General features: G+C 39.8%; 2 protein-coding genes and 1 long non-coding RNA gene across 16 annotated transcripts in view; 1 reads left to right on the top strand and 2 right to left on the bottom strand.

The window, feature by feature from the left end:
• Positions 1-4,569, bottom strand: part of SLC17A6 (solute carrier family 17 member 6) — a 29,353-nt gene extending 24,784 nt beyond the window's left edge. The window contains exons 1-3 of the mRNA XM_021528538.3: positions 4,433-4,569; positions 3,482-3,694; positions 266-518 (exon numbers count right to left, since the gene is read on the bottom strand). Of these exons, the coding sequence (XP_021384213.1) occupies positions 266-518; positions 3,482-3,567 (339 nt within the window). The 5' untranslated portion in view covers positions 3,568-3,694; positions 4,433-4,569. The remainder of the gene's footprint in view (positions 1-265; positions 519-3,481; positions 3,695-4,432) is intronic.
• Positions 4,570-4,623: 54 nt separating this feature from the next.
• LOC146767260 (uncharacterized) lies at positions 4,624-13,269 on the top strand. The gene is made up of 2 exons (XR_014955499.1): positions 4,624-4,727; positions 5,423-13,269. It is a non-coding gene; the product is annotated as an uncharacterized LOC146767260 (long non-coding RNA).
• Positions 13,270-18,087: 4,818 nt separating this feature from the next.
• ANO5 (anoctamin 5) overlaps positions 18,088-26,306 on the bottom strand; it is a 59,793-nt gene continuing 51,574 nt past the window's right edge. For all 14 annotated transcript variants that reach the window (XM_085579870.1, XM_085579871.1, XM_085579874.1 and 11 more), the window contains 4 exons: positions 24,822-25,027; positions 23,790-23,971; positions 22,646-22,751; positions 18,088-21,780 (listed from right to left, as the gene is read on the bottom strand). In XM_085579870.1, coding sequence (XP_085435996.1) covers positions 21,559-21,780; positions 22,646-22,751; positions 23,790-23,971; positions 24,822-25,027 — 716 coding nt within the window. In that variant the 3' untranslated portion in view covers positions 18,088-21,558. The remainder of the gene's footprint in view (positions 21,781-22,645; positions 22,752-23,789; positions 23,972-24,821; positions 25,028-26,306) is intronic.

Raw genomic sequence — 26,306 nt, 5'->3', positions numbered from 1 at the left:
CTGCACAGTAATACCACAAACTGGGGCGAGGAACTGAAATGAAAAAGTAGAAATAATCGGGAGAAATCGTTTCTGCATCGAGAACGGGATTTCCGTCCTTCGAAGGGCAGCGGTGGGGCCGGCAGGGGGAAAGGGGCCGGGAGAATCGGGGCTCAGGTGGGGCAAATGCCGCGGAACCATCCAGAGCCCGTCCCGCCTGCGCTGAGGTGTTTGACTGAGAGTTGTACCGGGGAGGATGTGGCATTTACGAGGGAAAAGTTCCCACCTCCTTTATAATTTTTCCTCCTCGGTGTATGGTGCTGTTATTGACCATATCCACGATGGCCACTCCCAAGTTACAGCGGATGCCGAAGGAAATGCAGAATCCCAGTCCGCTCATGATGGCAATGATGTACCTCCGGGGCAGCCCGAAGCACGTGCAGTCGCACAACGGGGCTTTCTTTTCGGGCACTTCCATGGGCTTTCCATCTTCCGTCAGCTCGATGGTGTCCCCGGGCTTCTGCCTCTTCTCGAGGACTCTGCCCGACACAAGAACAGAAAGTCAAGGCCTGGCCGCCTGAAGGCACAACAATTTCGGGGAGCCGGAGGTTTAAATTCACCACTCCCTCGGCTCCTTTGGCTCGGAGATTGATTTGAGGGTTCATCGCTTGCTTCCCATTCACCTTCAGCTGTTCCTTAGCAATGACCTGCGGGAGTCAGGATTAGTCATCCCCAGCTCCTCCCGCCGCTCTCCGCAGCAGCCCAGGGAGGAGCTCTAGCTGGGAATTGCTCATCTATCATTAAAGACTTCTGCTTAAATATGTAGGACGCAGCAAGAAGACATCATCTGTAAGCACTGCAGAGGCGCCATGTTGGCAGCCCAAGAGGCGCAGGAATAGAGAAAAACAGGCTTCTGGAGCTTTTATTACCTCCTTGCTGTGTTAGAAACACCAAGGGAGTGATCTCGGGGTGCACCTCGCTTCAGGTCTGGGAACAAAAGAAATGTTAAGAGAGAAAGACGGGAGGGAGGAGCGAGGAGGAGGAGAGGGCGATATTGCTATTTATTTTAGAATTGCAAAATGGCTGTCACCTGCAGTGAAAGAAAACATGAGCGAGGGCTGGCATCACCGGAGAAGGCTTCCCCAAAGGTCTCGGTGCTCGGCTGCACGCTGCGGGCGTGGGAGCACTCAGCAGCTTTAACCTCCCCAGAGCAGCTTTTGGTGCTATCTCCTTGCCCTCACTCCCTCGGTTTTACCTGAAAATCCTAAAGCACAAACCTGAAGGGAAATTGTTGTTCGCAGCTATTTCTAATCAGCTGGAAAATACCACGAAAGGTGATTTAGAACATTCAGATTTTTTTTAAAACAACCTTTTAAAATGCTCTGTCGGTAGCAAGAAAAATCAGGTTTATAGAGCTAGTGCCCCATCCTGAATCCCTAAATCTTCTTCTGAAATCAATGAGATATTTAAAAACCAGAAAAGCTAACCAATTTTGCCGTCTTGAGAAGCAAAGACGTGACTATTTGCCACTGGACTTTACAACCACTACCTCTCAACTCTGTTGTAGAAGTGTTTTCTCACTCGGAGGAGCATCTCTTTCAGGTTAACTCATCCGGCTGATAGGGCACTAACAATTAGCTTAGAATAAGGCTAAAAAGGTTAGCCGTGTTCGTGTTCGGGAGAAAGTTACAGGGATTTTCTCCAAAAACCACTCAGCTGCAATTCTCCTGATTTTTTTCTTTTCTAGGAGCATGATTTCCACGCTTAAAGATCGCGGCATTAAGAAATGTGTTTAAGTTGTGAATAAAATAAAACACCGTGGGTTTATGTTCAAAATTCGTTCGTGCGGATAAGGGTAGGAGTGTTTTCTCCCTGAATGGGCGTCTTGTCTTCGAAAATAGACTGGAAATCAATGTGTAAGAGGCAAGAAAATGGTTTAGATTCTAAGAAAAGTAAACAAAGTACTTAATTGCCGTGAGCTGAAAAAGATTAACAAATCGCCCGGTTGTCAGTCGAGGTGTGAATTCAAACGGAGTTTTGCTGAAAAATACAAACACCGTTTCTCCATTATTCACTCTGTGACTACAAGTAGTAGGGATAATAGTTTTATTTAAACGTTGTAGAGTCTTTAAGAACGAAAAAAAGGGTGTATTTCCTAAATTACATTTTAAGCAGTTATTCTGGATTATAATTTATTATTATTATTAATTTTCAGCTATTGAAAATGACTTAAATATAATAAAAAACTGTAGGAGGTGAATTTCATTGTTGATAACTTTAACTTTGCTTTTGGCTTTTCTTAATGGTACACTTCCTATGAAAATGGAAGCTTTAATTTTGTCTATATCACTTCACTGATACGTCCCCTTCCCTTAAAATGGCAGCAGAAGTTGTGACTCATGCTGTGAAACAGCCTGGTGTCTGTGCCCAGCACTGCCGCATAGGTATGGAAAAAAGATTTTTACGTGACCTACCCTGGGCAGACAAATCCGCAGTTACCTTATAGCTGCAATTCGAGGGGAAGAAAAAAAACAAACCCAAAACCAAAAAACCAACGAAAAAAAAAAAAACCAAACCAAAACAAAAAAAACCCACCAAAAAACCACCAAACAAAAAAACCCCAAACAAACAACCAAAACCCAAACCAAACTAACAAAGCACCCTAAGCCAAACCAAATATTTCAGAGTAATTTCTAGCAGACGGTACAATCGAAAATAATTGGAATTTCACAGACTATTTTCAAACGCCTTGCAGGTCACTAAAGTCACCAGATTGGATGGAGAGCAACGTGTGAACTTTAGTGCACGCTCTTCGTAGGTATGCAAGAATCTGGGTTTATTTATCTGTGTGCACAGGGCTCGATGACGATAGAAATGGTTTTCGCACACATAAATAGACAAGAGTAATGCTTTTGAGTTTAGCAATTGCAGCTGTATATCATTTATAGGACAAGCAGATGCTTCTAAAGGCAGATGTATAAATAATTAAACACATTCCTCTATATGTTTCAGCTTCAGGAGAAAAAAAATCGTTCGGATATCAATTATTTATACATCTCCATGTTTACCTTCATCTGACGACGAATTACATAAAGGACGAGACTAATCAAAACCAGATTTTTAAAAAATTATTTGTTAAGGGCAGAGGGCAAGATCCTGTGAGTGCACTGGGAAATTAAGATGGAACAAAAATACGGGTCGCTGCTCTCTCCTGATTAGGATTTCAAGATGGGATCCTGTTTTTGTGGGAGAAAGGTGGGGAAATCTTTTGCTGCATCTGTACTGACACCATGTACGAGTCAGACAGGGAAGTTGCGAGGGTGCCATATTGAACAGCTCCAGCACCAGTTTCCAGGAGCTAGATTATATCCAGCAGAATGCCACAGCTCCAGCCCTGCCACCGCCAACCTCCAAGCGTTCGAGCTCCTGCAGCAACGGGCGCTTACGAACAGCTCCCAGATTTTCCTGGGAAGTAGAATCCTGTAAGAGATATCGGTCTTACCTGTAGAGTTGACCAAGAGATTTTCCAGCAAAATTCTTCAATCCCTCCTTGCCGGGAGTCAAAATCCTTTGTTTTACCGACTCCATTCCTCTGGGGATGCTGGCTGGATAACGCTCTGCTCTGGATACGGCACCGCTACGAGCAACGATGGTTCATATTGCTTTAATCCCTTAACTTTTCGTCCTCATTCAGTGCCTGCCGGTGCACCTGCGGCTGAGGGGAGAGCGAGAGGGAGAGTGCGCGCCTGTGTGTGTGTGTGTGTGAGAGAGAGAGAGCGAGGTGGGGACGCGCGGAGCCGGGGGGCGAGGCCGGGAGCGCGCCTGTGTGCGCAGCGAGAGGGGCGCGGTGCGGGCAGCCCCGGCTCCGGGGGCGCCGGCCACGGCCAGGAGCTCTCCGGGCACGGCCAGGAGCTCTCCGGACACGGCCAGGAGCTCCCCGGGCACGGCCAGGAGCTCTCCGGGCACGGCCAGGAGCTCTCCGGACACGGCCAGGAGCTCCCCGGGCACGGCCAGGAGCTCCCCGGGCACGGCCAGGAGCTCTCCGGGCACGGCCAGGAGCTCTCCTCCCTGCCCTCCTGCCGGGGCTCGGCGGTGCCGGGCACGGCCAGGAGCTCTCCCGGCACGGTCAGGAGCTCTCCGGGCACGGCCAGGAGCTCTCCGGGCACGGCCAGGAGCTCTCCTCCCTGCCCTCCTGCCGGGGCTCGGCGGTGCCGGGCACGGTCAGGAGCTCTCCGGGCACGGTCAGGAGCTCTCTCCCTGCCGGGGCTCGGCGGCACCGGGCAGGGCCATGCCCGGCTCGGGGTCTGGGTGGAGGCAGAGCCGGCTGGGCAGGCGCTGCCGAGTCCCGGAGCCGCGGCCGAAGCCGCCGCCCCCTCCTCCCTCCATCCCTCCTTCCCTCCCTGGCAGCGCTGCCCGCTCCCCGGGCGCTGGGTGCCTGTACCGCCACACACACACAAAGTCGCAGACGTTCCGTTATTCCTGTTTACAGAAAGCTGGCAAAATGCTGCTCTCGATAATGCATCTTCAGGGTTAAAAAAAAAAAAAATCCTGATGCGCTCAAAATCTCAGTTCAGCACCGCGGGCAGCGCCGCGGCCCGGGCGGGCAATGGCGCTCCCGGCGCGGCGCGGTGGGCGCAAAGAACGCGGCCCCGGGCGGGCATCCTGCTCCTGGCAGAGCGGGCACGGCGCAGTGCTGCTGCTCTAGGGCCGAACACTTGCCTTGCTGCTTTATGTGCCTGTGGGTTTATGTAAGTGGATTATACAGGATTATATATATATATATATATATATATATATATATATAAATATATATATTATATATATAATATATATATAATATATATTATATATATATAATATATATATTATATATATATGAGATATATAGATATATATATAGATATAGAGATATATAGATACAGGTTTATATAGGTATATAGATGTAGGTTTATGTAGGTATGTACATACAGGTTTATATCAGTATATAGATGTAGGTTTATATAGGTATATACATACAGGTTTATATAGGTATGTACATACAGGTTTATATAAGTATATACAGACAGCTTTATATAGGTATACACATATAGGTTTATATAGGTATACACATATAGGTTTATATAGGTGTATACATACAGGTTTATATAGGTATACACATACAGGTTTCTATAGGTATACACATACAGGTTTATATAGGTGTATACATACAGGTTTATATAGGTATCTTTACAGCTGTATTCACGTTTACTCACACAGCTTATTTTAGATGATGTTAGGAATCCATTAGGGACTGCTTTCTCTAAAGCGTTCCATATATTCCATCTCTCTTTTGGCTGTTTTCATGCCTCTGAGTAGGCCACTGCAACGCTCAATCTTGAGTTGTGGTGTTTACAGCACTGGAATGAACTGAGCATATTCTGAAGAGAATTATTTTTCCTTTCAGAATCGAATAATAAGAAACTTTCATCTCTTTGAAGAAAATGGAAGATGCAAAACCGGTATTTCTAAGCCATCACCATTATATTCCTCTTATTTCATTTTAATCTTAAAGTTTCTGTAATGTGCTACTTTAAAGAAATAAATTTCTGTTTTAAACAATTCCTTTTAATATTATTAAGGTCCTTCACTTGCCCAGTGGATAACTAAATCCAAACTGTATTTTCAAAGGATTATTCCCTGATATATGATGTAGTTACAATCCTAAAAGGAACTGCACTTTGGGATTATAGAAATATTTCTTTCAGATGTTGCCCTCTGCTGGAGGGTCAATGAAGTTTTACAGCGCCAAAGCACATTTATACACGACCAATTATTTTAATATTGAAATTCCCATAATGACTGGTCCACGTAGAATTTCAACAATTCCTTTCAAAATCGTAGAAGAACTAGAAAGTACTAGAACAGAAAGTAAATTATAAATAAAGCATATGAAGTTGAAATGTTGCTAATTAGCATCATAACACAGCCCTGATTTCTGGCTATTGGATGTGGTTTGCAGCACTGTCAGTGCCATTGCAAACCTGGAAGGTTTTTTCCCAGGAGAGGAAAAGCTGCACAGTTACATAAGCACTTCTTCCCAGGGCAGCATGGCTCCACTGTGCCATTGCAGATGCTCAAAGGAAACCCATATTAATAGATTTTCCTGCGAGGCAGCAGGAACGGAATATTGTTTTGCAGGGATGCATTAAACGGGATTGGATTCTGTAATTCAAGCCTTGCAGAAAGGTCCCGAGTCCTTTTCTGAGCTGGAATTTGAGGCTGTAAAGCCTGCTGGGCAAGGGTGCTTTGTTTATTTATGCTGTGCAAGGAGCTCTGGCCCTTTTTTTAGAAAGCTCAGCACTGGCATGGCTTTGATGCTATGGCTACTAAGTAGCAGCAATAATTATTAGCAAAATAATAGCATTTAATAAATAAATGATGATTGATTTGGGAAAGGTACATAATTTATCATATCACACCATAATGGAGAAGAAAAGCCCAGATGGCACATTCCTGCTTGTTTCTCTTAGTAGAGGAGGATTACATAGTCCTTAATTGCATAAAATATGTAAAATAGCAAGCAGCCCTGATACAGTAACATCCCATAGTGACCAGGCTCTGCTGCTGTGGCTATCTGAAATAGGAATTTTTTGTCTATCATATGATACATCCAGATATTACTGAGTCACGTCTGGATCAATCTCAGCTGGTTTGGCTTCCCACGAGAGCAGTAGGCAGCTAATCTCATTACTTATACAAAACTTGTACAGCCTTTCAGCTTCTTAAACATAATATATTAAGTATTTAACCGTGGTAGAATATGCCGTTTCTAGAAGAAACAGCACATAGCATTAATCAAAATTGTTGCTGATAATTATTTTTATAACAAACACCTGTCATAGACCACTCACAAAAGTGCACTTGAACTTCAGTGAAGTCACAATGAGCTCTTTCCACTGGTGTCAGTGGTAAGGGGAAATAGGAAGTAGTGCAGAATGTTCTGCTCCAGGTGATCACTGCTGAGTGTTCACATAGTGACCAGGAGGAAAGAGATTCACCCCAAAGCTGCAATGGCTCTCACAGCATCTGTGGGATGAGCTGCTGGAATCCAAGATGCTGCAGATGCCTGTGCTTTTCTCACAGAACACAAAAATCATTGTTTCATCCTGAAATCTTGCAATTAAATACAACTTTCTTCATGTCACTGTATTTTCTTTAACTTTTGCTCATGTGAAGGCTAAAGGATTGAATCTTTACCTTTTTATTTCTATAAATTCATTTTTACAAATGTTGAACTGAGTTATTTCAATAAGTTAATCTCTTTCAGTGGTGAAGAATTACAGGTGTGGTTCTTAGCTCATTTTTTCCTGTTGCTATGTATCTAATCTCAAATTTTTCTATGCTAACCCTCAGAATAGTGCCTAAATATTGTATAGCTCTCTTAGAGAAGTTCAAAGCCAATACTCCAACATAAATACCTTCTCTTTAACTTTCAGTCTTTCTCAAGAAGACTACACAGTAATTTTCAACTACCAGTGATTTAAAAATAACTTTTAAAATTTTAAAATTGTTTAAATACTATTTTTGACCTTATCTTTGCTGTTGATTCACTGCAAAATGAACTTTCTCTTTCCCAAGTGTCATGCAAGCAGAATTTATAAATTGACACATATTTTATGATCCATTTTGAAAAAGCAAATATGTGTTACTTTAACTTCATATAATCATACATACAAAGTCTAAGACATTTTGTTATTCCTGCTTACAGAAAGGTGACAAAATACTGCTCTCAATAATACAGTGTCATCTTCAGGAAAAAAATCATGTGCTCAAAATGTTAGTTATGCTATTAAACCCCCTATACACACTTCTGACACTGAGGATAGTATAAACATGCCTCAAAAATATGAATTATGATCTGATTATTACTCCTCTTTATGGTAGCTGTCCATTAAATCCAATGGAATTTGATGTCACCTGAAGAACAGGTGACAAAGGTAAGGTAAAAAGTGATTTTTTACCTTCTTTGGGACTATGGAACTGCAAAATCACACAGCAATGCCAAAATAATCATCATGCTTGCCGGGCCACCAGAAAGAAGGCTTTCTGGAAGAAGCAAGAGCTTTCTAAACTCTTTCTAAAGTAAACTGTTTATTGAAAGAAATTCTATCATTAAGAGACTGAAAGAAAATCTTGTGCCAAATCTTAAGAGGCAGAAAAATGTGTCAAAAATATTGTTTTAAATCAGGAATTTTTCTCATTTTCCCTAAAAATTTGCAAGGATAACTTCCTGAACAACTTTGGTGGGCTTTTGTCTTATTCTCCTGAGCCACGATGATTCACTGCTGGACAAACCCCTTGAAAAATGCACAATACATCATTGTGAGCATTTAGATGTAGTGCCCACGTGTTGACATATTAAAGATGTGTCTATGCTGAATTTTGCATGCCAAGCTGTAAAGATTCCTAAATCTAAGTTAAAACTACGTAAAGTTGGGCTGGCAACACTTTATAGATAATTTTGCCTTTTAGAGGCCCATCCAGCAGTGTCTAAACCTATATTTTATGAAATGGGCTGTGCCTATACTATGCCTGGGCTGAAATATGCTAAAGAATGCAAGTGTCTGGGCAGAACTTACACATTCACGTGGTCCTTCTCAGCCAGATTGTGCCTTTTTGAAATAAAAATCTGGAATTCAGGCCACCATCACAGGGACAAACAGAAAAACCTCGCAGGAATCTGGCCACATGAAGGTGGCTGGGGATTTTGTCAAGCAAAGTGGCTTTTCCACTGCTTCAGCTGAGTTTGGTATTTGGGAGCTCAGTGCTTGCAAATTGGGCTGCTCCTTCAGATGCTTTGATTCAGAATGTTCTGACATTGCTTTGCCAGCAGTCTGATGGGCACAAGAAATGAAACATGGTAGAGTACAGGAGTTTCACACATTTTTCAGGGCAGTTTCTAGTTTTAAACCAAACTGGAGGTAATTTGCTCAGGGATCTCTGCACTAACATAGATGATGAAATATTCTAAAGATATGCTACAAAGTCCAGGTTTTTTTCCTTTTTTTTTTTTTTTTTTTTGTTTGTTTTTTAAATTTAGGAATATCTTGTTCCTAAGCATGTAAATTCTTAGTCTTCATTCTAATAGTGCCTAATTATCAGAATCTAGCTGTTGAAGCTGTTCCTCCAGCCCTCTAGTGGTAAATGGGCTAGGTAAATGACTAGAACTGCAGCCAATTTTTATGTTCTATTGGTGTTGCAGATTTCACTGTGAAAAAAAAATCACTAGATGATTTGCAGTTACTATATAGGACTACTCCACGGCTGGAAATTTTTGGGCTATGTTACAGAAAGATTCATTTATTTTCTCCATCCTGCCTTTCCTGTCTAAAATCTAGTTAATTTTTAATATCAGCAGATAGATTGTTAAAAACACCCCAACAAACTAATAAAAATCCACCCAACAGCAAATGCCTTTTAAATCATGAAAGGAATGATATTACTTTTTTTTTTTTTTCTGGAGAAATTTCTGTGCAGAAATGTAACAGCATTCAATACATTTATCTTAAAAGTAAATGGTGAAGCTTATATTCTTCCCACATATTACAGGAACATCTGTTCCTCTGAATTCCAGTGCTGTTCCACGCAGAGGATCCCAAAGGACTGGAGCCATCTGTCCTGTCACACAGGCAGGAATGCTCCCACCTCTGGGGCTCAGGCACAGAACAGTTCTCTCAGTACCCAAGGCAACACTTGGTGAGTGGGATGCAATTACCCATAACAAAATTCAGCCAAGGATTTGTGATTGCAGTACATTATCCTATCATTTATTACTATGATGATTAATATCCTTAATCTGCCATTATATTTTTATTCCAGGATAACCATCACTGGGTTGTTTAAGAGCTTAGAAAAAGCTTTTATGCAAGGGTCAGTTTGGTCTTAGTGACAGTCAGGTCTCTTCTCACTGCATGAGAAACCTTGTGAGAAACGTAGCAATTGAAGGCTGCATTATGGTGGCTTTTTATTGCAAGAATTAGAAAACCAGAAGCAGATTTTATAAGGCTACAGTAGTCCTTTATTTTCTGTTGACTTGTCTCTTGGCAGCATTTTAAAATGCACTAAGAAAAGTTTGGGGAGGAATTTCCATTGATTCAGGTCACAAGTTTCACTGATCTGAACAGGGCTCAAATTTACTATATGCTTTCATTTGCTAGAATACTTGAGATACCAAAAGTAGATCAGATACATCATTTGATCAGGAAACTGTTCCTGGTGGGGGGAAACAACCCAAGAAAATTCATAACAGATATCTGGAAAATAATTGTGCTTAGTACAACAGAAAACTGATGTCTGAGGTGGTAGAGCAGGTTCTGGACTACCTTGTTGGGTCTGAGACTGATATTACAACTCAAATTTGTCACTCAGCTTTAATGTGCCTCGATTTTTTTTTGGGTTATTCTTCTTTATGATAAATATTGCTTTTTCAATAGACTAACACAGAATACAGTAAATGCTGTGTAGAAAGACTGTGTGTAGATTATTTTACATATCAAGTTGCTTTCCTAAGGAGAAATACATATTAGAATCCATACCTATGGCAGGCACATTTCTGTCTCTCTCAAGGTTCTTCACAGAGGTGCACAGAGAGAAAGGAAAAAGAAAATTTCTATTTCTGCTCCTTGTTTTTCCCATGTGGGATGTGTTTGGAGAATTGTTTACCTGGGGTGATTGCTTAATTGGATTCTGGTGAGGATTGTTTGAGCCTGATGGCCAATCCAACCCACCTGGGGCTGGACTCTCAGAGAGGGTCACGAGTTGTGGGAGAGTTAGAACAAGTAAGTTTGTAGTTTATGGTATCTTCCTTAATGTAGTATATTAATGTATTCTAACACAATTATAATAAGGAAATCATTCAGCCTTCTGAATTGAGTCAGACACCATCATCCCTTCCCACCAGGTTTGCCTGCATTCACAACGTATATCCACAAAAATAATTTACTGGTTGACAATAGTGTATTTTCATGTGCTAAGCCATAACTTTCCTCTGTAGAAGGATATTGAGATAATGAGTAGAGCTCATTGTAGCAAAAAGTAAATAAGAAGGAAGTATATGTTTAGCTGATGTTTGGGGTTAGTGGAGTCTGTAGAATGTAATTGTTATTCTTTCCCAAGAAAGAAATCTGAGGGAGAATTTTATTCATCCCAGATTTTCTTCTTTGGCTTCATTTCTTGACAAGCTGACAATCATTGCATGAATTCAAGACTGAATGTAATTCTCTTGAATTTTCTTGGAATTAGCAGAAAAGTATTGTCTCCAATATGGATCCAAAATAGGAGAATGTGAAATTGCTGCAGATTTCTTATGTCATACATTTGCATCTGCAGTAGATAACACTAACCCACATTATCACTGCTAGCATGTCTTCAAGTGACTAATACTTTAATAAGAATACTCCCATCATTGTACAATACATAATTTTGAGGATTTAGATATAGTGCCCATGTGTTGACATATTAAATATAAAATATACAATTATATATGAAATATAATATATATAATATAATATATAACATGTATATTATATATTAAATATAAATATATATATATAAATTATATGTTAAATATAATATAAAATCAGCTATTGCTTGTTCTGTGAGCACAGAAACATAGAATCATAGAATCATAAAGGTTGGAACAGACCTCTAAGGTAATTGAGTCCAGCTGTTAATGAATCCATCTGAGTCTCTGAGGCTGCCTGTCCTCAGCAGCCCTGGTTTTCTACTGTCCTTTCCTCACACCAGGATCTATGAGAACTCAGGTCCTCCCCTGCACCTTCTCCAATGCTTTCTTGTCAGCATAGTTTCTGTCCTGTCATTGACATGCCTTTTCCTTCTTCCTTATTGTGCCTCTTTTATCTTCCTTTAGAACACTGCTTTTGGTAAATTATATATTTTTTTTTTATTGTAGGGAACTTGTAATGCTGGCATATTCATATTTCTGCCAAATGGGAACCAAAATGGATTCAAAAGTAATTCTGAAAGGAAATGAACACACACACAAAAAAAGAAATGTCTCATTTTGTTGGAAAATAGGAGTGAAGCCATCAGAGTTAGATACTGTTGTATACTGTTGTGTTGATCTCATGTTTCATTAATAGCAGAAGCTCTCTTTGATGTTGCTGTATCTTTTGAGGGGCAATGTGTGAGTCTTCTCTAAACCACAAGGTCTCACCTCTTTCATAAACACTTCAGAAGGGCTAGATACCTCCTTTGGAGAACACAGCCATGGGTTTGAAGGCAGAAACATCCAAGTGTTCATGTTCTTGCAAAGGAAAACCAAAGACTGTAAAAAATTTTAAGGGAATGAAAAGACAGAAATGCTATTCTTGTTGACATGTGGAATACTTAAGATGTTCCTTCTCCCCTGAAATATTAGAGCAGCACATAAATTAAGAGGACAGGAAAATATCTGCTTTATTTGAGGGCACTGGCAATGACCTCAGTGGTGGTTGCATTGTGTTCCACAGGGGAGGGGGGAAAATCAGGATGTCATACAGATAGATTACTTCAGGCCAAAGCACTCAAGCTATACATTTAAAAATATCTGTGATCTCTAAATGTAACTAAAAATATCAAGTTCCTTATTCAGACACCTCTTCTGAATGTCAGCATTGAGCTCAGATTTCATATGCATTTCATTTTATAATCTGGTGTTTAAGTGTAAATATTTTGCATCTATTTTTTCTTATTGTTTGTTATAAATAAATCATCACAGATCTGGTAGATCAACTAACTGATTCCCCTGGAAAAAATCTGCTGATTTTTGTGTGACTCAGTCTCTGCGTGACCAGTTTAGACATTTTTAGCTATTCCAGTGTTTCTTCTGTGGGGGAAGTGAATTTTAATTACCTGTTCTGTGCCCTGGTTGCAAGACTTGGAAGTTCAAACAGTCCAAGAGAATTGTGCTGAGCCTTTGTCCCTTACCAGGCCCAAGGTTTCCTTGTCTGTCTCTGAAGCTGGTGTTTCCATCCTGAAACCCAGGACATGTGGGTCTCAGATTCAGTCAAAGAAGGAAACTGAGAGTTTCTAGCCAGGCAGAGGACTGGAAAAGAGCTGGGAAAGAATATAAACAATTCTTTATCTCCCTTGTTATTCACATTGTTTATAGTTAAGTTCTATCACTGTGCGTCAAGGACTCTGCACCAATGCTGTGGGTTGTTTTCACTTCAGAACCAATGGATTTGGTCCTTGGAAGCTCTGTATAAAAGAGCAGGGTATTTTAAATAAATCAGAGTTTTACTCTCAGCAGCCTTCTGAGTCAAGTCTATTCATTCCTGTCCTGCCTCGACAGCGACAGGGACAAGCATTTCTGAATTTTGGTTTTCTTTACAACAGCCCTCAATCTTAAGAGTTGAGATATTCTGAGCCTTTACCATGGACTTTTATAGAATTATGTCTGATTATTACCACTCATTCTGTAATTAAGTCATTTTTTGACTGCTCTTGGGGCAAAGACTTGCTGGTTGTTTCCCTTTTCTGCTCTGCTGGGATCTGGGATCCCACTCTGTTTGCCAAAGCCAAACACCACAGTGCAGCTGGAAAGCTCTCATGAGACAACGCTATTTATTCTGTTTTAGTGCTACAGAAACTTCTCAATCTATTAGAAAAAATAACAGCTGGAAGGAGCAAAGAGACAAATGCCAAAGTCTCTGCTTGGACTGTGTTCCTACCTAGTAGAGCAAGAGGCATACCTCAGAATAATATTCAGAAAGGAATTCAGGATCTGCCCATCTGTATGGAACTAATTTAAATGTGCTCATGGCATTCTACCAGCTGAGAAAGATTCCATAGAATTCTCACATCCTCTATGCTCTCCTTTCAGAAGTAATGCCACTTGCTCAAAAAATTGTCTTACCATTTGTTTGTTCTGAAGCCCTGCTGAGGTGTTTCTTAGATATTAAGCCTGCTTTATCCATGAAAAATGTCCATCATGCTAAAGCCAAGCAAAGATCAAGACTGAGATGTGAATAAATATGTAAGAAAAGGGAGATTGCAAGCAGAGTTTTGTTGCTGTTTGCCAGATATCCTGAGTTCACACCCCAGGGCTGCAGCCAGGTAATTAATGTCTGCAACACTTAAGTTGTTAAATTTAATGGTCTATTTTCTTGTTCTCTCACTTAATATTTTCCTATATTTCCACACTGTATGTCTTACTTTGTACATAATTCCAATAAAATCACTGTTGCTATTTCAGAAAAAAGGACCCAAATTTTATTACAGTGATTTGAATGGTTTTTTGTACACATCATTTTTTTCTCCTTATCATGATAGACTGAGTTTTAGGTACTCATTTTCCCTAGTTTTGTTTTGTTTTGATGTGTCTAGTAATTGGTCTGAGACTGCCAATTTATCCACAATTCACACCTACCATGATGTTATATATTCTTTTTTTTTTGCGGATATGTTCTGGCTTCTGATGTGCTGAACACATCAGAAGCATTACAAAGGCTAGATTTAGTGCCTTTACAACAACAGGCTTGATATTTTTTTGTTTTCTGTTAGGAGTAATAATATAATAATCAAAGCTCTGAAATACATATCCCCAAACTGAATGGCTGGAAAGCAAGTAATCCCAAAAAATACATTCTGTCAGTCATGTCCTCTTCACTTCCAAACCCATTTTTACTCTGAGGCCTCACTGACTGATGAAAACACTTTTCCCTGGAGGAATCCTAAATAAAAATAAAATAAAAATAAAAGTAAATAAAAATAGAGTAAATAAAGATCTCCACTGAATCCATGTGTTAAATCAGTCTCATGTTACTGAGCCACTCCTGGTGCATTGAGATGGCTTCTGCTTTCATAGACAAATTCCCCTGGCAGGATGCCCCTTTCTTTCCATTTATGACAAGAATATGAATCCCTCTCTGATCAGTGTGTGCTCCATCACCAGGACACATCACAGACCCCTGAGAGCTGCTTTGGCAGCAGGTTGGCATTACACCTCAGGGCTTCACCCTGCACAGGATTTTCCCATCTACACAAGCACCTCTCCTTCACTCGTGTCCTGTACCCTGTGTAGTGTTCTCCAAAAGGCTTCAGAAATCGATTGCTTGTCTTTCAAAAGCTGCCCTGTACTCTCCAGCACTTCTAATAGATTTCAAAATGATCCTCATTAATTCTTCTTTGCTGAAAGAATACTTTAAAATTAACAAATTGCTATGACATGGTGAGCTATATATAAATCTCTTGGCCTACCTATTTCATCTGCTTGTTTTTTTACCTGGATCTTTCTTACAGAGATGTTGGAATCTTGGCCATATCTGAAAATAATAGTACCCTTTATATTAGATGGAGACAGAGTTTTAGGTGAAGAGTAATACACAGATGCCAGCAGCAGAGAAGAGGCTTACCTGCAGCATTGCTGTTTGCTGGCACTAGCAATGGGCTCCTATCAGCAGAAATGTTTGTTTGAGATAACCTGACAGCAAAACTGTCTGTTGTGAAGAGGTACCACGGCAGGGAATCCAGCCTTCCTACCAGTTTTCCCTGCTAAAACCTTCTGTCTGGAGTCCTTCTCTCCCTTTTTGGAAAACCTATTGAGAGAGCTGTTGAGCATGCAGTCCTGGAACACCCAGCACTCTGTGGATCACATTTCACCAAGCACCAGCTGAGAAAAGTGAGAAAAGCTGCCAGCAGGGATCTAGGAGCCACCCGAGCCAGAGCTTTTCCACCTCTGCAGCTTTTCATCGCTGGGGATGGCGTGGGCCACACAGACCCACAACTTCAGGTGTTCCAAACACACTGTGGCTAACGAGGGGCCAACATAACAACAAGGCTCCTTTATTTAATGCCTCCTGATGACAGAAGCAGTTGCTGTGGCCCCTGCTTCTTTCAGCACCCAAACTGAAAAGCTAAACGGCGTTGGATGCTTTGAACACCCAAGGGCCAAGCAAGGTCAGCCAGTGATTTAAATACAAATGTTTCTGACAAGCTAACGGCACTGGTTTGTTGAGGAGTCAAAAAGAATAATTTAAAAAAAAAAAATCCTACCCTTATCAAACTGTTCAGACTGACTCATTTCTGGCTGAGAAAGCATAGTCACTAATTATTGCAGGGTAATGTGCGTATGCACCTTCCAAAAACTGATATGGCTGCTGAATTTCACATCCTACTCATCATCTCCCAGCAGATTCCTCAGTACTTGCATAAAAAAAAACCTTCCTGAGCTGCATATGAATGATGTAAATGTTAAGACAATGATTATTTAAAACCAGAATGAGATTTAATTTAGCTGCTCCTTTTTAAGGATGCCAAGGCAAGAATTATTATGACCACCCTTAAGAAGGCAGACAGACAAGAAAAAGTGGCTGTGGCTGAATGAGGTTACACAGTAACTCATAGAGTCTGGAAATAATTGTGTTACCCTTCATATGGCAATGATCATCCTTTCCCCCCCTTTACTTCTTTCCATCTGTTTAGGGAAGGGAGGTTTTTAAAAGAAATCCTTTGTGAGGGGTCCCTTCACCTCTCTGGATACAATTTCTGCACACCAGATGTCAGGACCCCTGACCCCTCCTCTGTGCCTCCCAGCAGTGTGTCCTAAACATTTAAGACAGTATTTTCAGAAACACTGTTTTTAAATTAATTTTGAACATTTTGAGTCATATTAGACAAGATTTTTTTTTTTTTTTCCCAGCCTACACAACTCAAATTGCAGACTTCAGATGCTGGCATATTGTTTCTCCCACATCTTGCTGTTCTTTCCCAATAATCCACTGATAATGGAATGGGTTACTTATTTTTCTACTCCTGTAAGACAACATAATTTACACCATTTGAGATGCAAATGTTGGAAAAATGTCTTCTATTTCAGTGTTCCCTGTATTTTTTTTTCTTTGTATAGAATAAACTTGGACTGTTTTTTAAGAAATACTCTTTAAACTGGATAGATTATATAGATGCCTTACCGTTTTTTTCTGATTCAGAAAGTAGAACCACTGCATTGTGGTGCATGAGTTTAAAGAAGGAATTAAGACTTTTGAAGGGTAGCTACTATTTCTAATAATGTGGAGAGCCAGGTTTGTACCAGAATTTGTGAATGTCTTCTCACAAGCTACCATGCTACTCTTTTTTATAAAATATACCTGGCTTTGGCTGACATTGTTCTCCTAGTTTAAATTTAAATGACCCATTTACTACAGGCCTTGGTGGAGGCAAAGTTTAACCTCCAACAGTAAAACTTGAATGCACCTGAAAACTCATAACTTAATATAAATGTCCCCTATATCCTGCATATCAACAGCACCTTCCTTCATCTTTTTTTTCGCTCCTCTCTTTCTTGCTACCAATTTCTTGTACCTCTAATTTTTTATTTTTTTTTTTTAATTTTCATACTTAATTAAGTACCCTATCTCACCTGAGTAGTGAGCACAGTAGTGGTACCATATTATGTAATTACTCCTTGCTTGTTTTGGTATTTTTTTCCTCTCCTTTTTTAGAGATGATGCTTTTATTCATCTTATGCTTTTCTTTAATTTGCTTAAATTGCATGTGTCTTAGTTTGCAATTTCCAAGTTACAAAGGAAATAACCTGCCAAGGGTGGCAGCTGACCCTGTTCCCAGAATCCTGACAAGGTGACACACCAGGAGAGGTGACATGCGGAGATAAAAACATCTATTGAGAGCAAGGCAGAAACTTCAAGCCAGGTTCCCTGTGATTTAATCCAAAGCCTTTCACTGGTCCAAAAAGTGACTTTTAAGGAAGATTAAAACATGTAGAGTAAGACTTGACCAGTCCCATGTGAAAGCTTCGGCCCTGCCATCTTTTGCAGTAAATGTACTCCAAGCTATTTAAAATACATATATGTGAACACTGTGTGTGTGACTGAGAACCTGAGAAGTCACCTCAGGTCCTGGCATTGCAGGAATAAAAACTGTATCCAGATAAGGCAGGGAAAAGCAGCCTGAAAGCTGAAAATGGATCTGTATAAACATGACATACATTGTGAGTTGCAGAAATCTGCATGAATATTTTCTTCCACAAGGTGCTCCAGGTATTTGACTTTTAGTACTTCGGCTCCTCTCTCAATTTTAGAATTTTCCCACACAAGTTGACAGCACATGAAAAATGAACACAACTTTATTTGCTAGATTTGGAACTTATTAAATGCGTATATTAAATGTTAGCAGAATGTTTAAAAAATTTATTCTGACATTAGTGTATCATATATATCAGCAACATACATAGCAGACAAAAACGCCACTCAGATTACACAACAGTACAAGTTAAACAAGTGGTACATGTAGAATAGTCAGAAACTCCATCTATTTTCACTCAGTTCTGTTGCCTCAAATTGACAGCACTACATAAAAAAGTAAAAGCAAAGTAAAAAAAAATTCTAGAAAAAATATGATAGTGTCTCATAGTAGCATTCTTCTTTTGCAGTCCTTTGCTTAGAACATACCACACTAAACCTTCCCAAGGTAAACAACCTGAATTTTAACTGCAAAAACAACAAAAAAAAATCCCTGATTGTATTGCACCTGAAAGGTCAATTTTGTTTTGTGTAACTAGTTCTAACAAGGCAGTCTATTGTTGCTTAAATTACAGTAATTGCAACACAGAACCTTATTCATTTTGGTTAAAGGACACTTTTAGACACTGAATGACATCAAAGTAAGTTATTACAACAGTAAGAATCAGTACATCTTCAAACTGACCAGGCCTTCCTTACCTTCTGCACTTTCCAAGAACACTTCAGGAAACTTATGTGAACCATTGTAAACCCAACCATAGCGATACCCTTAGTCAAAATACTGCTTAATGGCAAGTAATGGAAAATTATTATGTAAAAAGGTGTCAAGACTAATTTTTTATGTGACATTAGCTTTTGGTATGAAAACAGATTCTCTTTTCAACTGTTTCTGTATACGAAGAAGTAATGCTGTGAAGTGTAATGACTTGTTTTTAAGATATATATTTCTTTCTAAATAAGCTGATCCCAGGGTTTTTCCACTTTCTATTGCATCATACAACATATACAAAACATCTGTACTGCATTAAATACCAAGTGATCTTAAAAAATAAGTTTGTAAGAAGCACAAAGTAGGAGTCAAAAATTCAATTCAAATTCAAGGTCTGCATATCAATGCTGTGTCCAAAACACATGTATTTCCTTATTTTCCTCCATCTTGCTCTTAAATAGCATTGTTCATTCACACCTATTTTGCTGATATCTTTTCAAGGGTAGTATATTAGGACACTTTATTACTTGAAGAAACTAATCTTCCATAAGCAGAAATAGTGCATCTAACACTGAATTTCCAAATCTGTTTTCAGCTTCAGTCAGGTTGTACATCTTGCACAGAAATATCCTTTTGCATCTCATCACCTTTTTATTTGAAGCATCTGTCTGCCTTGCAAACAGTAACAAACCCACAACATCTAAATTAAGCAGTTTAATTAACAGTTTATGTGCAAGATGCAGCACAGTGCTTTCATTGTGCAAAATGTGGTGTCTGATATGTGATCAGGACTGATGGCTGATACTTTTCTTTGGCTTACACGTTAAGCAGCAGAGCTAAATTATTTACACATGCACTCCTCCAACAGATCCATCACTTCAAATATATATGAATATTCAAGAACATGAACAGTTCACCATGAACATAAATTGCCAACATGCTTGACTGATCAAGCAGCCTTAGAGAATGAAGGTGAATAACTTACAGTAAATGAGAAACGTACATCGGCATCAGCTCCTTGACTGGCAGCCAAACTGTGATGTGTGCTCGAGGTAGGCACTTCATCCTTTTGCTAATAACAGCTCCACTCAAGACATCCATTTAAAACTGTTACAACATTAAGTACTCCAAGACACAGGCAAGGTTTGCTAAAACAAAATACTAGCTGTGGTACTAGTAAACAGTACATCATTCAGCTGATATGGCATACCAATCTCAATTTTAGGTGTATACTTGCAAGGAAGTACAACTTTCAAAGTGCAAATAGAGCAAAGTTTCCTAATCTCGTCTCCCTTGTGTGTTCAGCATCAGAGAATTCAATTCTCAGTCTGCAGTATAGGCAGGAACTGCTCCCCAACAGTCCACATGGCACTGGAACAGAATGTGCCAAGGCAGGCATGGGTTCCTAACCCTGAACAGCTCTCTGCAGGGTCACAGTGTGCTAATGCCTGCAAGCACAGTTTGGAAATAGGCACTGCCCTGCAGAGATCGTTTTCACACCTCTTGCCAAATGCAAAGAAGCAAGGCACTAAGCACGGAAGCACTGATATGTTTTAAATATACAGCAAAAGTCACAAAAATGCCTACCTGCTTCAAACTAGAAAATGAGGGCACATTCTTAAAACAGCTGGAAGCTACTTTGCACAATAGTTATTATGTATTTATAAACTCAGTAACTTTGTAGAAAAGCCTCTTAACAAAAAAGAAAAGAAAAAAAATCTCCCAAATATTCAAAAGGAGAAAAAAGCCCCAACAGAACAACCCCCAAGCCTCAGGATACTAGGTATAAGGAAAATAACACCATAAACATAGATTATTTGGCATGCTTAAAATCTTTTGGATTAAAATCCAAGACCAAACCATTCAGCTAAATCAACTGGTATGGTGGTCCAGCTCCCAATCCACTGCCATGGAGTGCAGGCACACTCCACAGTATGCATGGAGGACAGACACACAGCTTAAGCCCTTTGCTGGCATTCATTGAGAATCCAAGCAAAATAAATAAATAAACAAGCAGCTGTAGCCCCAGAAAAGAGTCAAACATAATCTTCCAATGGTAGTTTTTGAGAATGAGAAATTAAATAACTGTTATTGTCCAAATCACATACATATTTTTCAAAACCCACTGCAATTAGGTGATTCCACAATATCTGCATTTAGAGAGTAAACTGTTCCATAAATTGTATATTTATGAACATATATTATGGCTTTTTCTCCCTTCACTGATTTTTTTATTCCCTTCACTATTGTATTAACAGAATTTGTGCCTATAAATAATTCCAAGTGGAATTACGCCAATATATCTTTAAAAATCAATTCTTTCTACAAAATGTATAGAAGTTCAAACCAATGTTTCGTAAGACATAGTGAATATAAAAAAAAGCCCCAAACCTTAATCCTTGTATCAGAAGTGTTCTATTAAATTACCACTTGATAAAATAATGATAATTTTCAGCATTTTCCACAGCAGTGGTCCTCTGTGGTATCCTTTTCAGCCAGCTGGGATACAGCCTGGAATGTTGCAATTAGCAACAGGGAGAGGGCTTGGTGGTAAATGACCTTATCATGTCCTGTGAGCCCTTTGAGGTTAACAGTCCCTATCCCAGGAGTCCAAATTCTAGGATTACAAGACTACATTTACTGTTCAAAGTCATGGGTAAATAAAAACCAGTGCTGAAATCATACAGTTAACTCTGAAAGCTCAGTAAAACTTTTAAACAAAACTATAAAATCTTTGGACCGAAAGAGAAGGGTTGAACTCTCCTACAGCTTTCAACATGATGCATACTGAGCAAACCACAGATAAAAAAAGCTAGAACAAGCTAAATTCCCAAAAAGCTGGGTTTTTGGTTACATTGCTCTGGACAGCTCCATTCTCCCTTCCGTGGCAATGAACTCTTTTTCTGTGGTTCGTTTATCACCTTGGCACAGTCTCTCCTTCAGTTTTTCAAGTTCATACTCATGTAGGATTTTTTGTGTTAAATACTTCTCACGTTTTATTTTGGCTTTCACATCCGCAGGAACATCAGGGATCATCCATGCGACAAAGAATTTGACGATGAATACAACATGCTAAAAAAACAAAAAAACCCCCTCAATTCATTACCAAAAGAAGCACCTCTTGTTTTATCTGACACCAAATAGGTCACTTTTTGTTCACAATAAAATACATTTCATTTCGCTGTCCTGGAATAATACACATTGAATTAATGTGTATCTAAGATGTGTATGAAGATTAAACCCCATCTTCTTATGCAGAAATGTTAATTCCAAAGTGTTAATGACTTAGCAAGCCCCAGAGGAAAGTGTCAAGGCCTGAATCTCAACCATCACTTTTTAACTCCTCTGTGTGGCTTGTCAGAAAGTTCACACAGCTGTGCTGATAACACTTAGCTATTGAGAGCTGAGGAAACACACCAGGAAAAGTGATGAGGTGAGCACTTGAACTTTCTCCCTTTTCCCTTCACAACTTGCAAAGCAGTGGCTTAACAATGGTGTCCCAATCCAAACTATTGATTTAGCTGTTTCTAACCAATATACATCACTGCAAAATGCTGTGTGGATTTTGAACACAGTCATCTCACATACAGCTCCATAATGAAAGCAAGAGGAGTGGAAGTGCTAGTCCTGGAGTCCTGGTGGCTTTCATCTCTTACACTGGCATTTTTAAAAAAAAATTTATTACCTATTTTATTTGCCTCATTATTTTGATCAGCATTTGCAATCTCCTCAGCCATCTTCACTTTTCCTACTCTGAGGTGAGCTCACTGAAGTTAAAAGACCCAGTAAGAGTTATCTTTTAGGACATGAATACTTGGTATTGTCTAGGGAACAGGTTATTTTATACTCCCAGCAAATCTATTTGCTGTTACACTACTAACTATCTAGATAAATCACAAGGTACTGATGTCAGAAGGAAATTTTGCAGGGAACATACCTCCATAATAATTATAAAGGCCAGTTTTGCAGCAAGAATGTGCCAGAACTGCATAGTGTGTAAGTATTTCCTCTCATGATCTGGAGGATATCGATAGTCTCTGTACCTGTGGGAATGACAGACATGCAAAGGTGAAATGTCACATCCAGCCTGGGACAGATTACAAGCTTAGTGACACTTACAAGCAAGTACAGCTGCCACTTAAGGAACCTTTTCTTGTTTTAAATGGTCTGTTTCCTTTTGCAGAAAAAGGCTGTCTCTCAATTTGCTCCTATCTTTGTGTTTGCTTAAACATCCTCACACACACAGCAACAGAGCAGAGATGAGGATGTGTGATGTGAAATTTGGCACACAGGTGACTTGTTTTTCAGGCAATGATCAAATAATGCAGGACAGGGTGATGGGATGCATCACAGGGTAATGGACATGCACTGAATAAATGTGACACACACGAGCAGATTATGGACTGGACAGATGCAGGGTTTCATGAAAGGACAGACCTGAGTGCATGTTCTACACCACCAAACAAATGCAGCCATTTCCAGAAGTGAAGTGGTTGGTTTGGGGGGTGGTTTTGTTTGCTTTGAGATTTTTTTCATCCAATCAATACTTTTATTTTACCATTTCCAAAGTTATTTTGTAATTATTCTACAATCTCCAATGCTTCTGGCTAGCAAGAAAGGACTACTTTTTAAATGAAAGCAGGATAGGTCTGATTTTTGGTCTGATCAAGCAAAATAAGGATTGATTTTAAACACCATATCTCATTTTCAGCTTTGAGATCTAATAATCTCCTTTATTCTGCCTTCTTTTCCTTACTCAGCCTGAAAATTTTTGAAAACATAGGCTGAAGTTTGCAACTTTAGGGGCATTAATTTCCTTCCTCACTCAAAAATCAATAGTGTAATTAAGTAAACAAAAAGTAAAATGAAGAAAAAGCAAAATGCAAATAAGCAATGAGACTTTTAGTGGTGATTTTTCTTGAGGTGATCGTTTTTGTTATTGGCTCGATCTCTTACCACCTCAACCTCATCAATAGTCTAAATATTACCTCTCTCACTTTGGAATAATGAGAATGACATAATTTATTTTCTAATGGACAACTTCGATTTTTATGCTGTATTCTATACAAAGCGACACCAACCTGCATATGACAAAGTTTTCTGGATTCTCTTTAGGTTCATTTCTCAGAGGAAAATCTGAGATTTGAAACACTGACAAACTGTTGTTTATGTATCCAGACATTGGCGAGTCTTCACTTTCAGAATAAGCATAGTAGTAAACTAAACGAGGAATCATATCTGATGTGAATGCAACAATAAAAGCCTGAAAAGAGATTGGAAAAAGAAATAAGGAAAGCAGCACACAAAATCTGTCAGCAGATTTGTAACAGCGTTGTGGTTCTGTGACTCTAGCATTACCCATTCTAGACTCTTTTAAGAAAGGGTGGGAAGCATGATTGGGGCACTTGGTGAAAGATGCTGACTGCAGCCTCAGCACATTTTTCCTGGAAGCCTGAGATACTTAAGGTGCTGAGGTATCCTGCTGCTATGGCAGTACCTGCAAGTGGGTTTGCTGCCTGAGGTACACTAAAAAGAGGCATCTCTTGTGTTCAGCAGGCTGCTTTACAGTATGTTTCCAATGAAATACTGGCATAGCATTTAGTTACCAGTTTATAAAAATTACTTGGAGCCACTGGTCCCACAGGTGCATCCAGAAGAGGAGCAGAATTCTCACAGAACAGGCCTCACAGCAACAAGGACAAAAATGCATCTGACCCACAGGATTCATCCACCTTTCCCATCCCCTACAGCTCCCTCTGGGCAATCAGTGTGCTTCATCAGACTAAGCTTCATACTGGCTTATGCCATTCCAAAAGGCTGGAAAACACAGACAACTGAATGAAAGATTATGGCAAATAAAATGTGGATAGGGAGCTGCACACTGCCAACATATGGACAAGCCAAACCACTTAAGTGGTTTGATGGTATCTTTGTAGGTTAACATGATACAGTGTTGATGAAGGAGAAAAAGCATCAGGTGGTTTTTAATTCTTCACATTTTGAGTACATGGAAGAATCAATGTTGATGCAGCACAAGACAGTGGTTTTGGTTCTCCAACTTGAGATTTCCCAGCTAACACATCACATACCTAAGCAAGTATTAACATACTTACATTGGTGACAACAGACAGGATGGCCATGCCATTGAGGATTTCCTGCCACACTCCTATGCTATGTGCTTTTGCAGCCACAGGCCTTCTGAACTGAGTGGTTAATTTCCAGGAGTCCACACGAATCTCCAGGATATTATTCATCAGAGCAAGAAGAGGAGCCAAGGGAAAGGATGCCACAAAGAGAGTAATGAATCCAAACTGAATGACTGCAAGAGGGAAAAAAAGTAGGTCAAAATATGCCCTTCTCAAAGTATCCTCAGAGTGATGGGGTCTACTATGAGCAGACAAGTGACAAACTTCTGCCAGACTGCACAAGTCATCCTCAGCCCTGGCATCAGCCCCAGTCCCAACACTTCTCCAGTCCCTTCAGGCTGCCATTCAGCAGCACCCACAGAAATGGGCATGTGCATCCTGTGAAATGATGCTGCCAGCAGTGCTGGATACCAATTCTTTCAGGGTGCTGCAGTTCTCATATGAATGGTGTGTAAATGTAGGGGAATTGGGATGAATTAATCCATCAAATTTCTCAACTGTTATCAAGCCAGTTTTGTTCTCTTGCAGTTTGTACCATCTTGTTCTTCTTTTACTTATCAACTACACACCTCACAACCTTATCTTCACCTATTGTTATTGATTTAATCAAAACATTCATAACACCTCTATATGCAATAGCTCCATTGGGGAGTGCTGACATTAGTCTAAGAATTGTGACGAGAATATACAAATGATAGTTTCAGTTACCAAAATTAAGTTTCTCAGTACAGAATGTGATAATCCTCAGTACACAGCCAATACTGCCACAGTGTTTCAAATAGAAGAAACAGAGTATTTTTTATGGTTTAGGTAGTATATAAAATGAATTCCCATACAACAGTCATTCACTTTTCCATTATTTCAGTGGTAAGTTTTTCACCTCAGATAAGCAACAAAACACCTGCTAACTTAGCCCTCCACTATGCTGGAGCATAGCTCTGGTTCTGGAAGAGCAAGGACACGGCTTGCAACTGTGTATTCTGAGTGTATTAGTTTCACATGATCACAGTGTCAAATTAAACTGATAATAACACTACGCATCTCTAGAACACTTCAAACTATTTGTGCAGAAATAAAACAATATAAAGGTTCATTTTTCAACAAAATGTATCCTTGTAATAATCAAATATTAACTTCTTTAAAGCATCCTTTAAATTTAACCTGGCTTTAGTTTTGGTTTCAGTTTCTCAGGTTTGTAAACTACTGCTACAAGCTGACATGCTCGCGTTACCTTTGAAAACCCAGATTCCCTTGCCCACACTCCCTCTGCTGGTCTAACTGCCTGAAGGGAAGCACTGATCAGTGCCACACTAAATCTGAAGGGATTCTCCTCCAGCCAGTTCGTAGATCTCATGCCTTACAGCACACTTGGCACTCATCCCATACTTAAAATTTCCACTGACATCAGCTAAGAATATGCTTTGGAACAACACAAGAACAGACACAGAGGCA

Source organism: Lonchura striata, chromosome 5 (assembly GCF_050655825.1).
Source record: "Lonchura striata isolate lonStrDom1 chromosome 5, ASM5065582v1, whole genome shotgun sequence".
NCBI classification, from domain to species: Eukaryota; Metazoa; Chordata; class Aves; order Passeriformes; family Estrildidae; genus Lonchura; species Lonchura striata.
The sequence above is the reverse complement of the archived record's forward strand: the minus strand, read 5'-3'. Positions and strand labels throughout refer to the sequence as shown.